The sequence below is a fragment of the Danio rerio genome, chromosome 2 (assembly GCF_049306965.1).
Source record: "Danio rerio strain Tuebingen ecotype United States chromosome 2, GRCz12tu, whole genome shotgun sequence".
NCBI lineage: Eukaryota > Metazoa > Chordata > Actinopteri > Cypriniformes > Danionidae > Danio > Danio rerio.
Genome location: NC_133177.1, coordinates 5,660,001 through 5,675,711, shown reverse-complemented (window position 1 = coordinate 5,675,711; position 15,711 = coordinate 5,660,001). Strand labels below are relative to the sequence as shown.

At 39.4% G+C, this 15,711-nt stretch overlaps 1 protein-coding gene and 1 long non-coding RNA gene across 28 annotated transcripts in view; one reads left to right on the top strand and one right to left on the bottom strand.

Annotated features, from left to right (window-relative positions):
- The first annotated feature begins 2,975 nt into the window (after window positions 1–2,975).
- The window catches only part of mfn1a (mitofusin 1a), a 35,860-nt gene continuing 23,124 nt past the window's right edge, over window positions 2,976–15,711 (top strand). For 9 of the 26 annotated variants that reach the window (XR_012390360.1, XR_012390358.1, XR_012390359.1 and 6 more), the window contains exons 1-5: window positions 2,976–3,681; window positions 9,940–10,075; window positions 12,559–12,721; window positions 12,876–13,000; window positions 14,816–14,924. Coding sequence is in view for 10 of the 26 variants with exons in the window: in XM_073922669.1 (XP_073778770.1) it covers window positions 3,567–3,681; window positions 9,940–10,075; window positions 12,559–12,721; window positions 12,876–13,000; window positions 14,816–14,924 (648 nt within the window). In the remaining 16 variants the exon portion in view is untranslated. The remainder of the gene's footprint in view (window positions 3,682–9,939; window positions 10,076–12,558; window positions 12,722–12,875; window positions 13,001–14,815; window positions 14,925–15,711) is intronic. The other 17 variants (XR_012390363.1, XR_012390361.1, XM_073922679.1 and 14 more) reach the window with 8 other exon arrangements.
- Window positions 6,493–13,553, bottom strand: LOC141377737 (uncharacterized). Of its 2 annotated transcripts, none has more exons than XR_012390378.1 (4): window positions 12,156–13,553; window positions 11,414–11,793; window positions 10,982–11,209; window positions 6,493–10,244 (listed from the first exon to the last, which is right to left on the bottom strand). It is a non-coding gene; the product is annotated as an uncharacterized lncRNA (long non-coding RNA). The 2 variants fall into 2 exon arrangements; XR_012390379.1 differs by having other exon boundaries at window positions 7,205–10,256; window positions 10,982–11,345; window positions 11,526–11,901; window positions 12,066–13,553.

Genomic DNA, 15,711 nt, shown 5'->3' with positions numbered 1-15,711 from the left:
CAATCGGCAGGGCCAGACGGAATCTGCGGACGTTTTTTGCTATTTCTACGAAGAATTTTGATAAAAATCTGCGGATTTCTGCGGAATTATGCGGGAGTATCCAGCGGAATATCATAACTAAAACCTGAATACATTAAATAAAAAAGCAATAAATTAATGAATAAAAACTGAATAAATTACACATTTACACATTTACTCAAGTAAATAAACAGAATTGATGATGGGCTAAAAGTCTGCAGAAATGTGCGTAATTCTGCGGAAAATCTGCAGAATTCTGCGCGCGCAGATTCTGTGTGGACCTATCAATTGGTGCTTTTAAAACACTATTGGTTAGGTTTAGAAAAGGGGATGGGTGGGGGGATCGGTCGGTCAATCTGTTGACAATGGTCTCTGGTGGATTTACACGAGAAGAGCAGGCGAATGGCACTCGCGAGAGAACTTTATACACAGTGGCCTCTGGTGGATTCGCTCCTAGGATGATTTGGCTCTTTCCAGAAATGTATTTAGGGGTATGTATTCAGAATGAGGGCGAGGCAGTGGCGCAGTAGTGCTGTTGCCTCACAGCAAGAAGGTCGCTGGGTCGCTGGCTCAGTTGGCATTTCTGTGTGGAGTTTGTATGTTCTCCCTGCGTTCGTGTGGGTTTCCTCCGGGTGCTCCGGTTTCCCCCACAATCCAAAGACATGCGGTACAGGTGAATTGGGTAGGCTAAATTGTCCGTAGTGTATGAGTGTGTGTGTGAATGTGTGTGTGGATGTTTCCCAGGGATGGGTTGCAGCTGGAAGGGCATCCGCTGCGTAAAAACTTGCTGGATAAGTTGGCGTTTCATTCCGCTGTGGCGACCCCGGATTAATAAAGGGACTAATCTATGAAAATAATCAGAATGAGCCTGGGTTGCACTTTTCTAAGTAACAAGTATAGTAACGCATTACTTTTAAAAAAGCATGTAATATTTAAGTTACTTTTTAAAAAATAAAATGTGAATTACTTTTTAGTTTAATTAATAAGCTTTTAAAAATAGAAATTGCTGAATTAAAATGAATGCATTAGAAATTAAATAAGCAGTGCAGAGTTAATTGAAGAGCTCCTCTATTAAAAAATAATTAAAACTGCAAGAGATCAAGTCTCAGTCAGGGTAAGAAAAAGTAACTGCAAAAAAGCGTAATACATTACTTTTTTGGAAAGTAACTTAATATTGAAATACATTACTTTCAAACGTTCCACAACACCACATACTAGTACTTCAAAAATATATTAGTCTGCCTCTTGGTGTTTTTAGGAACTAACAACTACCCTTGAGGTACCAATATAGACCCTTTATGTATAAATGTGCACTTTTGAATACTGCCCCAGTGACAGCTCTCACACCTTTATTTCTGAGAGTCATTCAGACTTAACTTGGCTGCCAGGGAAAGTCATTTGGGTGGGGCAGAAATGTGCATGTCAGATATGCAGGATTGTACTGGTTAAAAAAGATGATGACAGTTAGGAGGAAAGTTGCACACTTTGATGCAAGAAACCAGCCCGCCTCTCTATTTATCAGTTGTCTGCTCTTGCTATTTCCTGGCTGAGAGAAAGGCATCTGTGTGGTCTTTAAAAGTAGGCCACTACTGTGCACAAAGCTAAATGGCTGTGAGGCCTAATTAATTGTCATTGTTTACTAAACTCAAACAATGGAACATTGGCACCATCCCTTTGCCAAATTCTTTTAAAATGATTGGACAATTAAAATGAGAAAGGGTTGCCAGATTAACCTCACATGGGGTTAGTGAAAGAAAACATTTGTAACTTGGATCATTTTGAGTAACCTAGAAAAACCTAGAAAAAAATAGTAATTTATAGTTACTATATACTACTTTTTAAAGTTACTATAGCAGCTAATAGTTACTAGTTCTATTCAATTGTGATCGCTGGGGTAATTACATTATATTAAAGACACAACATAGCTTGTGCTTATGCTTTCTGGGCCATTTACAGCACTAACATACATAAAAAAAAAATCTACGAATAGACTTTGGTCTATTGGTGTGTGTGCACCATTGCATGCAAAGTTTTTATATTTATAACCACCTCAGAGGATATTGGGGGTCGCGAGCCACTGGCATTGTTATTCTGGGAGTCGCGAGCTGAAAAGTTTGAGAACCCTTGCTCTAGACCATTTTTAAATGATTAAATTACTGCTGCACATTTTTAAAACATTTTAATGGGACAAAATTATAGATTTTTTATGCCCAAAATATTTAGAATATTAAGTAGATAATGTTCTATCAAGATATGTTGTACATTAAATGTATAATATATAGAGGTTATTTTCTCAAAGAACCAAAGAATTCCTGTTTTTTAAATAATGGTATCTCGACCAAATATTATCCTATCCTCACAAACCATACACCAATGGAAAGTGTATTTATTCAGCTTGACCTGGTTTTGTGGTCTCAGGTCACAAATAAGTTACTCTGCAAAAACAATTTCAAAATCTCAATAATATTTAGGTCTGGACACTGTGCAGACCATGAAACATGTTCATCTTCACTTTCATGTTCATCAAACCACTCTGTCACCAGTCTTGCTTTGTGTAATGGTGCAATATCATCCTGATGCACGGCACCACCTTCAGGATACAATGTTTGCACCATTAGTCCTCCAGAATGCTTCAGATGACACTTTTGACTGGTTTTGTGGTCCGAGGTCACAAATAACTTACAGTGTTGGTAAGTTACTTCAAAAAAGTAATGAATTACACATTAAAATTGAATTGAATTGCTTCTTTAATAATGTTTTTGGGAAGTAATTTAATTATTCATTGTGCAATTTAATTATTTGACTCAACACTATTTAACATCCCTATCAGTTTTAATTAATAGGCCACAGGTGTCAAACTCAGTTCCAAAAGGGCCGCAGCTCTGCACAGTTTAGTTCCAACCCTAATTAAACACACCTGATCAAACTAATTGAGTCCTTCAGGCTTGTTTGAAACCTACAGGTAAGTGTGTTGGAGCAGGGTTGGAACTAAACTGTGCAGGGCTTCGGCCCTCCAGGAATTGAGTTTGACACCCCTGTAATAGGCAATAGAAAGTAAAATCTTTTAACTCTTTAAAGTTAAGTCAAACGTTAAGCCTTTTAGCTTCATTTTATGAAGCATTATTTTCGTTTTAATAAATGTCACCTTTTTAGATCACATTTCTGCCACAAATATGCCAAATTACGTCACACAACCAGACAACACTATATCAAACTGTAAATAGCAGAGAACGATGATTGGAAGTTGCCTGCTTAAGTCCTGGATAAGAGGATTTGAGGCCACTATAGAGCTGCTCGGTTAAAGACTGGCAGTGTTGCCAAATCTCATCAGACAATCTAAATATTCCCGTACACTGACATACTTCTCTAATGGTTACAGAAATTCCAGAAAAGCCTTCATGAACCTGTAATGAAGATGATCTTTGATACAAAGCGGCGCCACTTGAGTTTCTACAGCTGTATTTTTGTTTGGAGAATACAAAGTGAGCAGATGGGCTACCTGACAACTTGGTTTTTGGTCATCTGAACTGTGTGCTCTGCGTTAAAACATGGAGCAGGATGGTGTTTCACCATTACAGCACTTTGTTGTGGCGAAGAAGACAATCAGTGCTTTGTTTCACCAGCTGCTGGAGTTTGTTAAAGAGGGATCCGATTTTGTGGAAGGTAAGGTAGACTGTTTACATGTGATTTGTTTATTGTTGATACATATACTGCTCTTTAGTTGGTTAGATAAATACATTATCAGCAGAGGTGTATGCAGACTTTTAAAGTCCATATGGAATCAAAATCTACAATGTTTATTTTGCTTACGCATATAATTATCATGAAAAGCGTTATACAAATAAACTTGACTTGAATTAGATTGAATATTGGGTAATACCTGCAAAGTTAATCCGCTGTTTGTTTTGGTAATCTTTAATTAAAATCTAAAATTAGCTCCCTCCAACCGTTAGTTTGCTGCAAGTGAAAAAAGACAGGAGAAGCACCAAAATAAAACCCCTGCTCTCTACTAAATATTCAGTTTGAGTTGGAAATACATCATCATACTGAAATAAATCATGAAACATCCGGTTCATGCCAGAGTGAATTTTGTTGACGAAAAATTTTCACGATGAACTAAATTCTAACAACGAAAACTAGACAAAAAACTAAATAAAAATTAAGTGATCATGATGACAACTGTAATAAAATATACTCACATTTTCGTTGACTAATAAAAAGGAGATGAGTGCAATCGATGGATGTATTTTGGTAAATATTTAATCAGAATTATTTATTATTTATTTAATTATATTTAATCAGAATCTTGGTGTGTCATGCGAATTTTAAATATGTCTTATTTTATGTGATAATAGTCCTTTTTATTATTTTCCTTTCTAATGCAACTTTAATGAGTAATAATGAGTTTATTGTTAATAATGATACATTAAAAACACACATTTGTAAAAACTTTATAAATGTAACACAAGAAAAGAACAGAAGTTCTTCACAGCAGTGTCGGGTAATTTACTTCAAAAGTCTAATAGATTTTAATAAATTGTTTTGAAAAGTAATTTAATTATTCAATAAATAATTTAATTACTTGACTCAATTCTACTTAACATCCCTATCTTAATTAATAGACAATAGAAAGTAACATCTTTTATTCTATAAATTTAAGTCAAACATGGCCTTTTAGTTTAATTAAAAAAAATGTAATAAGTAAAACATTAATGACCCGTTTCTACTGAGTGGTACGGTACGGTACGGGTCATCTTTATCAGGCTTGCATTTCATTGCCAATCTTAAGCCAATTTTAATCGTTTGTTTTGGTTCAATTTGGAATTTTCCCAACCAATGCAGAGCCCAGGGGACCAGAGTGAGTGCTCTGACTTGCCCTGCGTGATTAGGGGGCCCCGCGTTGTCGCGATTTTCAATGATTGAAAATCCGGCAACCGCAATAATCAAACTCTTGGGAACAACTGTGGTCAGAACCAAAGTTCACAGGTCTGTGTTCTCTGAACACCTCTCAAGCGGTGGACTACTTCATTATGATTGCTTGCCGCCGAACCGCTACATAGCTCATACTATAAAGTTAACTTGATTTCAGCTCACCTCGACGCTCACACCGGAGAAGACGTGCCCCGCTGTTTCTCACCGACGGTTCTCATTGAAAATGAATGACTTCTGGCTACTTTGACGCTCTCGCCGCTTTCGGTTTGTGATCACTCCTCAGTTCAAGAGTTCACACTTAGCTGATAATCAATAAAGCGTATTTGGCATGCTGTCCCGGGAGAGAGCCCTGAGTTCGTAATATCCTCGAGCCCGGGGCTCCCTCCCGTTAGAAGGGCGAGAGGGGAATTCGAGGTCAGGTAGGTCTCGAGAACTCCCCTGCTTGTCACCGTGAGAAGTGTAAACTCAGGTTGTATTGGGTGATAATTTGTTTTAGTCGATTGGCTATGGTTTATGTTTTTGGACGGTGGGAGGAAACCGGGGAACCCGGGGAAAACCCAAGTGAACACGGGGAGAACATGCAAACTCCACACAGAAACACCAACCAGCCCGATGGGTTGGACTAGCGGTGTCCTTGCTGTGAGGCAACAGTGCTAGCCACTGGGCCACCGTGTCGCCCGATCAGAAAAAGTGGGAGGATGTAGGGGTGGAAAGGGGGGGAGCTTCAAGACGAAGATAACTGGAGTGGAAAACTCAGGTTATTTATAATGCTTCCGTAATCATCTAATAGGGCTGATTACGGAGCTAACAAGGAGCCAGCCATGTTGATTATAAGCTCGTGATCCTCTCGAAATTAGTTTATGAATAAACCACACTTTGTGAAGGCTTCCCCGCGTTGTCGCTCCACCCCGCCTCCCTTCCCCGCTCCTCAATTTGTGATCGCTTCCCCGTGTTGTCTCTCACCCCCCCCCCCCTTCTTTAGGGGGCCTCGTCAATGATCCCTGCAGGGGGGCCTCCGCATTTTGCGCTACGCCACTGGTGCTAGGTACCCTTCTGAAAGGTGACCCAAAAAGTGGTAAGGTACGGTTCACTTTTTGGTACCTTTGCAAGTGGAAACAGCCATAAAAGCATATCAAACCGTACTGTACCACTCAGTGGAAACAGGCCATAAATGTATAAAAATGTGAAATATTTCAAAAAAATTACACCATAGTTCATACATACCACATATTGCTATTCATTTCTTGCTCAGTTAATTTTTAAGCATGTCCAATTGTTTTAATAAATGTAACCTTTTAAAATAAAATAAAAAAAAAACATACAATGGAACAGCCTGGTTTTAGACAACAATAATTCATTATTATGGTGTAGAGCTTCATTTTGCAGCCAATACAGCATCAGTTTGTCGTAGGAATGACAGATAAAAGTCCTGCACAGAGGCCAGAGAGCTTTTGAGCCATTCTTCTTGCAGAATAGTGGCCAGGTAATGTTTCCTGACTCGCTCCAAAACACCCCAAAAGTGGCTCAATAATATTTAGGTCTGGGCACTGTGCAGGCCATGGGAGATGTTCAACTTCACTTTCATGTTCATCAAACCACTCTGACACCAGTCTTACTGTGTCTATTAGTGCATCATCATCCTGATACATGGCACTACTTTCAGGTTACAATGTTTGCACAATTGTGTGCACATGGTCTTTCAGAAAGGTTCGGTAGTCCTTGGCAGTGATGTGTCCACAAGTGTTGGGCCTAGGGAATGCCATGATATTGCAGCCCAAACCATCGCTGATCCACCCCCATGCTTCACTTTAGGCGTGCAACAGTCTGAGTGGTACGCTTATTTGGGGCTTTTCCACACCGTAACTCTCCCGGATGTAGAAAAGACAGTAAAGGTGGACTCATCAGAGAATAATACGTGTTTCACATTGTCCACAGTCCAAGATTTTCACTACTGGCACCATTGTATCGACATTTGGCATTGACAAGGGTAGCCAAAGGATTGGCTATATATATGTACAATTACTCTGGTTACTTGAATTGATTTATACTGAACCGTTGAATTTATTTACAGTTTTTAAGGCAAGAGAAAGTAGCTGTGTAGAAGCCTCTCGGTATTTTGCCCAAAATGAAAAAGAAAATAATTTGAGGAATGTTGGTTCCTCTTGGAGATATTGAATGTTGGAGATATTTATCAAAATTCCTGCTATTATGTTCCAACCTGACAGAAAGTCATAATACCTTAGTAGAACCACAGGATGAGTGAAAGATGACAGAACTTGTGTGAATTATCCCTTTAATAAAAAGACCTCATCCAGAGAGAGCATTACTTCAGAGTGAGCCAAAAGTTCACCAGAATGATGATCCTGAACTCAAAGCCAAGGCAATGCAGGGTTGCTCATCTTTGGAGAAACTGAAAACGTCTGTCCACCGAGAGTCCCTGTCCAACCTGACAGAGCATGTTAAGATCTGCAGAGGAGAATGTCAGAAAACCCCCAGATTCCCAACTGCAAAACCCACTGGATCGTACACACACTTGTACAGCTATAATCTTTATGGGGACTTCTTTCAGACTATATTCTTTCCCCCTATCCAAACCCTACCCCTAAACCCAACACTCTTTGTAAACAATTAGCATTTTTACATTTTCAAAAGAGTTCATTTTGTGTAAATAATAAGTTGTTTTCCTCATGGGTACCAAAACAATGTCCTTATGAGGTCAGAATTGACTAGTTTTGCTATACTTCTGGGAACATTTGGTCCCCAAAACATAAGAAATACAAGGTACATACACACACACACTCATTCATACATTTAATACTTGAATTAGGTGCTTGACTTACAGACACAGGCAGTGTTTAAATTTTGTTTAATTAGCTTTAGTTTTGGCTCGGGAATAGGTCTCTCACTGTAGTTTATGCCTATGAGCCAAAGACCAGTGCAGAGTACCCAACCTTTTTGGAGTCCTTGGGATGGGTGCAGGAAGGTGCTCCGACTGGGGACTCCTTTGTTCTACTGGGGCACTTTAACGCCCATGTGATTCGGAGGAACGTCCTCTCTGATCTGAATCCAAGTGGTATCTGTTGTTGGACATCTGTGCTAGTCACAGTTTATCCATAACAAACAGCATGTTTTGAGCATTAGGGTGTCAATCAGTGCACATGACACAAGGACACCCTAGACTAGAGTTTGATGATTGACTTTGTGGTATTTTTGTCTTTGACTGTATGTCTTGGAAACTCGGGTAAAGAGAGGGGCAGAGCTGCTAACCAATCATCACCTGATGATTAGTTGGATCCACTGGCAGAGTCCGGAGAGACCTGGCAGGTCCAAACATATTGTGAGGGTCCTCTGGAAACGTCTGACTGAACCATGTCAGAGGGGTTTTCAACTCTCACCTCCAGAAGAACTTTGACTAGATCCTGAGGGAGGCTCAAGACATTGAGACCAAGTGGACTTCAATGTTGACACAACCGTGAGGAGCTGTGGCTGTAAGATTAGTGTGATTTCACCAAGAAGGACATGATCCTGGATCAACAACTAATGTGATCCTGGAACAACATTCTAGTCAGTCAGTCTAGTCATATCAGTAAGAGATAAGTTAACAGTTTAAGCTTACAGTTAGGGTTATGCAGTTCTACGTGATTATTGTCAAATTATTATTACTCTCTGGCTTGGGGAATAATTTACATTAGGGTTGGTTTCAGGGGTAGGGATTAGGTATGGATGACCTGGCAGAACAAAGTCTCCAATGTCGAAGTTCTGACTCAAGCCAGCCTACCTAGGATGTACACTATAATCCGACAACGTCGCCTGTGCTGGCTTGGCCATGTACGCTGCATGGAGAATGAGAGTATCCCAAAGGAAATCCTCTATGGAGAACTCTCAACCGGGAAGAGAATCACAGGGCGCTGTGAAGAGAGACATGAAAGCCCTCAACATAAACACACAGTTCTGGGAAGACCTCACAGCAGACTGCCCAAAGTGGAGGTGCATCCTGACCAAACAGCTCAAGTCAGGTGAAAAGAACTTGATGTGTGAATCAAAGGACAAGTGAGTTTGTATATCGCTGTGACTTCTGCGGCAAAGAATGCCTCTCCTGTATTTACCTCTTCACCAACAATGTTGTCTCCCTGCCTCAAGAATTAGGATACATCATCCATGGTCAACACTGACCGACAGAAGCCTACAAGTTACAGCTTCCAACAAAAATTATGGTGCAGGATCAACATAGATCTCAAACCAGGATCGCATTGTACTTGGTAAAATCACACCCACCATGGCTGTAAGGCCTGTGGTGCCTGTCGTGGCGGCAATCCAGTAACCCGGTGGTGGACACAGGAAGTAATGAATTCCATCAAGCAGAGGAAGGAGTGCTACCAGGCTAGGTTGGCTTTTAGGACTCCCGAGGCAGCTGATGGGTACTGACAGGCCAAGTGTGCTGCAGTTTGGGTGGTTGCAGAATCAAAAACTCAGGCTTGGGAAGAATTCGGGAAAACCATGGAGGAAGACTACTGGTCTGCCTCAAAGAGATTCTGGCACGGAATTTTCCAGCACACAGGAGGGGGAAGCAGTTCCACATTGACACCGTTAACAGCAGAAGTGAGGAGCTGTTAACCTTGACTGGGGATGATCCCGGTCGGTGGAAGAATATTTTGAGGATCTCCTCAACCACCCTGATATGTCTTCCATTAAAGAAGCAAAGACCGGGGATGCAGGGATGGATTAACTTATCACCTTAGCTGAGGTCAGTAAGGTAGTTTGCAAGCTCTGTAGTGGCAAAGCAGCGGCGATGGTTGAGGAACACCCTGTGTACCTCAGGTCTCTGGATGTTGTGTGGCTGTCCTGGCTGACACGTCTCTCCAATCTCGCATGGAGATCACATCGTGTGTGGTGTTGTATCTTTACATCCTTAAGCGTGTGTGTGCTTTTGCTCTTTAGCCTGTGATGATGTTTTATATGCTGTACCGTAGGTTATGTGTGTTTTTACAGACACGTGGAGGAGTGAAGACCTGGATAATGTTGCTGAGGAGGATCAGTGTCTGCAGATCCAGACCTGCTTCAGGAAACTCACCGTCATCAAAGACGTGCTGGACCGCAGACATATGAAGGTGGCTTTTTTTGGCAGGTAAAACTACACTGAAGACTGACCTACATTTGCTGGTATGTCTCTCTTTCTGTCTGTCTACACCCAGCGGGCACATTGAGTTAAGAAGAAAACCAACTAACACATCAAAAATGCTATTCGTTTGTTGACTACCTTAATGTCAAGATGATCTATCTATCTATCTATCTATCTATCTATCTATCTGTCTGTCTGTCTGTCTGTCTGTCTGTCTGTCTGTCTGTCTGTCTGTCTGTCTGTCTGTCTGTCCGTCCGTCCGTCCGTCCGTCCGTCCGTCCGTCCGTCCGTCCGTCCGTCCGTCCGTCCGTCCGTCCGTCCGTCCGTCCGTCCGTCCGTCTGTCCGTCTATCTATCTATCTGTCTGTCTGTCTATCTGTATGTCTGTCTGTCTATCATCTATCTATCTATCTATCTATCTATCTATCTATCTATCTATCTATCTATCTATCTGTCTGTCTGTCTGTCTGTCTGTCTGTCTGTCTATCATCTATCTATCTATCTATCTATCTATCTATCTATCTATCTATCTGTCTGTCTGTCTGTCTGTCTGTCTGTCTGTCTGTCTGTCTGTCTGTCCACCCATCTATCTATCTATCTATCTATCTATCTATCTATCTATCTATCTATCTATCTATCTATCTGTCTGTCTGTCTGTCTGTCTGTCTGTCTGTCTGTCTGTCCACCTATCTATCTATCTATCTATCTATCTATCTATCTATCTATCTATCTATCTATCTATCTATCTATCTATCTATCTATCTGTCTGTCTGTCTGTCTGTCTGTCTGTCTGTCTGTCTATCATCTATCTATCTATCTATCTATCTATCTATCTATCTATCTATCTATCTATCTATCTATCTATCTATCTGTCTGTCTGTCTGTCTGTCTGTCTGTCTGTCTGTCTGTCCACCCATCTATCTATCTATCTATCTATCTATCTATCTATCTATCTATCTATCTATCTATCTATCTATCTATCTATCTATCTATCTATCTATCTATCTATCTATCTGTCTGTCTGTCTGTCTGTCTGTCTGTCTGTCTGTCTGTCTGTCTGTCTGTCTGTCTGTCTGTCTGTCTGTCTGTCCACCTATCTATCTATCTATCTATCTATCTATCTATCTATCTATCTATCTATCTATCTATCTATCTATCTATCTGTCTGTCTGTCTGTCTGTCTGTCTGTCTGTCTGTCTGTCCACCCATCTATCTATCTATCTATCTATCTATCTATCTATCTATCTATCTATCTATCTATCTATCTATCTATCTATCTATCTATCTGTCTGTCTGTCTGTCTGTCTGTCTGTCTGTCTGTCTGTCTGTCTGTCTGTCTGTCCACCTATCTATCTATCTATCTATCTATCTATCTATCTATCTATCTATCTATCTATCTATCTATCTATCTATCTATCTATCTATCTATCTATCTGTCTGTCTGTCTGTCTGTCCACCCATCTATCTATCTATCTATCTATCTATCTATCTATCTATCTATCTATCTATCTATCTATCTATCTATCTATCTGTCTGTCTGTCTGTCTGTCTGTCTGTCTGTCTGTCTGTCTGTCTGTCTGTCCACCTATCTATCTATCTATCTATCTATCTATCTATCTATCTATCTATCTATCTATCTATCTATCTATCTATCTATCTATCTATCTATCTATCTATCTATCTATCTGTCTGTCTGTCTGTCTGTCTGTCTGTCCACCTATCTATCTATCTATCTATCTATCTATCTATCTATCTATCTATCTATCTATCTATCTATCTATCTATCTATCTATCTATCTATCTATCTATCTATCTATCTATCTATCTATCTATCTATCTATCTGTCTGTCTGTCTGTCTGTCTGTCCACCTATCTATCTATCTATCTATCTATCTATCTATCTATCTATCTATCTATCTATCTATCTATCTATCTATCTATCTATCTATCTGTCTGTCTGTCTGTCTGTCTGTCTGTCTGTCTGTCTGTCTGTCCACCTATCTATCTATCTATCTATCTATCTATCTATCTATCTATCTATCTATCTATCTATCTATCTATCTATCTATCTATCTATCTCTGTCTACCTATCTACCAGTCTGTCTATCAATCTGTCTGTCTGTCCACCTATCTATCTATCTATCTATCTATCTATCTATCTATCTATCTATCTATCTATCTATCTGTCTGTCTGTCTGTCTGTCTGTCTGTCTGTCTGTCTGTCCGTCCGTCCGTCCGTCCGTCCGTCCGTCCGTCCGTCCGTCCGTCCGTCCGTCCATCCATCCATCCATCCATCCATCTATCTATCTATCTATCCGTCCAACCATCCATCCATTTGTCTTTGTTAAAATGAGATCCAAAGGCACTCATGAATTACACACATTATTTTCTACATAAAAGGGAATGTCCAATTCAAAACCTTTTTTCTAATTTTGGCTTTGAATATTTTTGCTAAACAGATCATTTGTTACAATTTGTCTTGTTTCTTAGGACCAGTAATGGAAAGAGTACTATAATCAATGCCATGCTGAGGGAGCGGGTTCTGCCCAGTGGAATCGGCCACACCACTAACTGCTTTCTGAGTGTGGAGGGCACAGATGGAGAACAAGCCTACCTGACCACTGAAGACTCGGAGGAGAGGAAGGGTATTGAGGTAAGACTCAAACAGTACGAAAAAAGAAGTTGAAAAATGAATTACAAGTCATTTACAGTTTTTCTCAATTGCTTTGGCACATTTTTCAACAGTCTTAACATTGTCTAAACCCTGAGTGCAAATCTCAGAATACTGTGTGTCTCTCCTGTTGAAGACAGTCAATCATCTGGCTCACGCTCTGCATATGAACAGGAACCAGGACTCAGGCTGTCTGGTTCGAGTGTTTTGGCCTAAAACCAAGTGTGTCCTGCTGAGAGATGACCTGGTCTTGATGGACAGGTATGAACACCTTCACGCACGAGTCGCACGACTTTAGGGCTGTCAAAGCTGAACTTATTTCAATTGTAACAACTACTCTTTTTTTTGAAGCTACATTAAAGAAATTGAGAGACCACAAAACAACTTTCAGAGATTCATGTGTATTTAGAATAAATGTATATGACAACAGGTATGAATAATTATTGTTATACACTGGGGATATGAAATGATCAGCAGTCAACTCATTAATGATCACTTTTCGACAGAAATAAACATTTGATAAGTGTCTTTCTCATTGAATCCAGTATTTATAGCAAGCAAAAAAGATACCATCAGTCCTTAAGTGGATCACATGAAAGATCAATTTCAGCAAACAGTTCATCAATGGTTGACCACGGAATCAGTAGGAAAGTGGATGGAAAAAGTCTGCGGATATGAGGATGGATTGTCCAGGTCCTGTTTTGATGACTTAAAGTGTATACCAAAAACCCTATCTGAGGTATAAGAACAAAAAGGTTCCTCAAATAAGGGCATCAACAAACAACAGCGCAGTGAAGAAGCCTTTCCATGTGCTAGGCATCATACTTCCTGCCTACTGCTTCTTCTCTACCTCCTTTTAAGCAGATTGGAGACTTTCTACCTAGATCGCCCTCTAATGGGTGAGATAGCTACTACAGGTAGAATATTCAAATAGTAACAGGAAAACTGTTACACAATGACACACACACACAAACAAACACACATGCATGCATGCACACAATTTCAATTCAATGCATTTCTATAGCGCTTTTACAATGTAGACTGTGTCAAAGCAGCTTATCATAGAAGTTCTTGTAAATTGAAATAGCGTTCGCTCAAAAAAAAAAAAAAACGAAATACGGCAATACGTACCTCCGGCCACATAAATAGTGGTATCCAGAAACGTCTGCGGGGCTATGTTTTCAGAATGGGCTTGGGTTGGTTTTATAGGACTTTACTTATGATTTTTATACTGTAGAGCAGTGGTTCTCAAACTGTGGTACGTGTACCACTAGTGGTACGCAGGCTTCCTTCTAGTGGTACGCGGAGGAATGAAATATGTCATGTACATGCTACACGCATTTCAAAATTTATCAAAAATGATGTATATAATATGTCATATATGACATATATCCTATATTTCTGATGTAATCTGCCACGTTTTTTTAACTGTGTAGAGTTGTAGCTGCTTTACTGGGCGTACTGCGCTACTGTATTTCAATACTTCTCATTTTGGTGGTACTTGGAGAGACTATTTTTTTCTGAGGTGGTACTTGATGAAAAACGTTTGAGAACCACTGCTGTAGAGAATGTATATTCTTTTCTCTTCCCTCAAACTTACACTTAAACCCAAGCATCACACAAAACATTCAGCAGCTTTACATTTCCAAAATACTTGTGAATGATTTATGAGCTTGTTTACTCCAGTATATGCCAATGCAGGCCCCCACAGTGAGGTACACAAGTGCATTTCTCATTTCCAAACAATTTTGCCTACTTCTACTACTTCTGTTGTGAAGAAAAAATACATACTTTTAACTTTTAAACATGTAACAGAAGAGTATGCAAGCTTTGGGACATACTACTTTATTTATGGCCCATTATAAAGCACACACACACACACACTGATTGATTTGTGAGTGCTGCATTAGAGGCATCCTGGGTGGTTAACAGCCTGTTTAGTTTATAGGAAAACCTAAGCACATGTTTCATTTATGATTCTGTTTGCTGAAACCAAAAAACCGCCTGACGTGAGATTAGCAGCGAAACATGATGTGTGGTTTTCTTCAAGTCTGAAAGACTCTCCTCACTTTGTAGTCCAGGAATAGACGTCACATCAGAGCTGGACAGCTGGATCGACAAGTTCTGTTTAGACGCTGATGTGTTTGTGCTTGTGGCGAACTCTGAGTCTACCATCATGAACACTGTGAGTTTACAAAACACTTCATTATTGTCTATACAGTTGAAGTCAGAATTATTAGCCCCCCCTGAATTATTAGCGCCCCTGTTTATTTTTTTCCCCCAATTTCTGTTTAATGGAGGGAAGATTGTTTCAGCACATTTCTAAGCATAATAGTTTTAAAAACTTATTTCTAATAACTGATTTATTTTATCTTGCACATGATGACAGTAAATATTTTACTTAACATTTTTCAAGACAATTCTATACAGCTCAAAGTGACATTTAAAGGCTTAACTAGGTTAATAAGGTGAACTGGGCAGGTGAGGGTAATTAGGCAAGTTATTGTAAAACAATGGTATGTTCTGTAGACTAAAATGGTTGTTCTGTAGTCTAAAATGGTGTTTAAAAAAAGTTTTCTTCTTCTCCAGAAGAAAAAAATATTATCAGATATATTGTTAAAATTTCCTTACTTTGTTAAAAATTATTTGGGAAATATTTAAAAAGAAAAGAACAAAAAATCAAAAGGGGGCTAATAATTCTGACTTCAGCTGTATATATTGCTGATCGTAAGTCGCTTGAGACTTTTATTATGTCACTTTGGACAAAAGCATCTGATAATTGCAAATGTAAAAGTATATCAAACTGAAAAATCATATCTAATGGTTTTAATGTAAAGTATTTTAATCTATTCGTTTTTTGAAACATCTCTTATTGAATTATAAAGTTGTTAATATTGTGTAATATATTTTACCTTTATTAATCTTTCCATGAAATAGCCCTGAATTGCAGATATGGCAATAAATAAACAAAC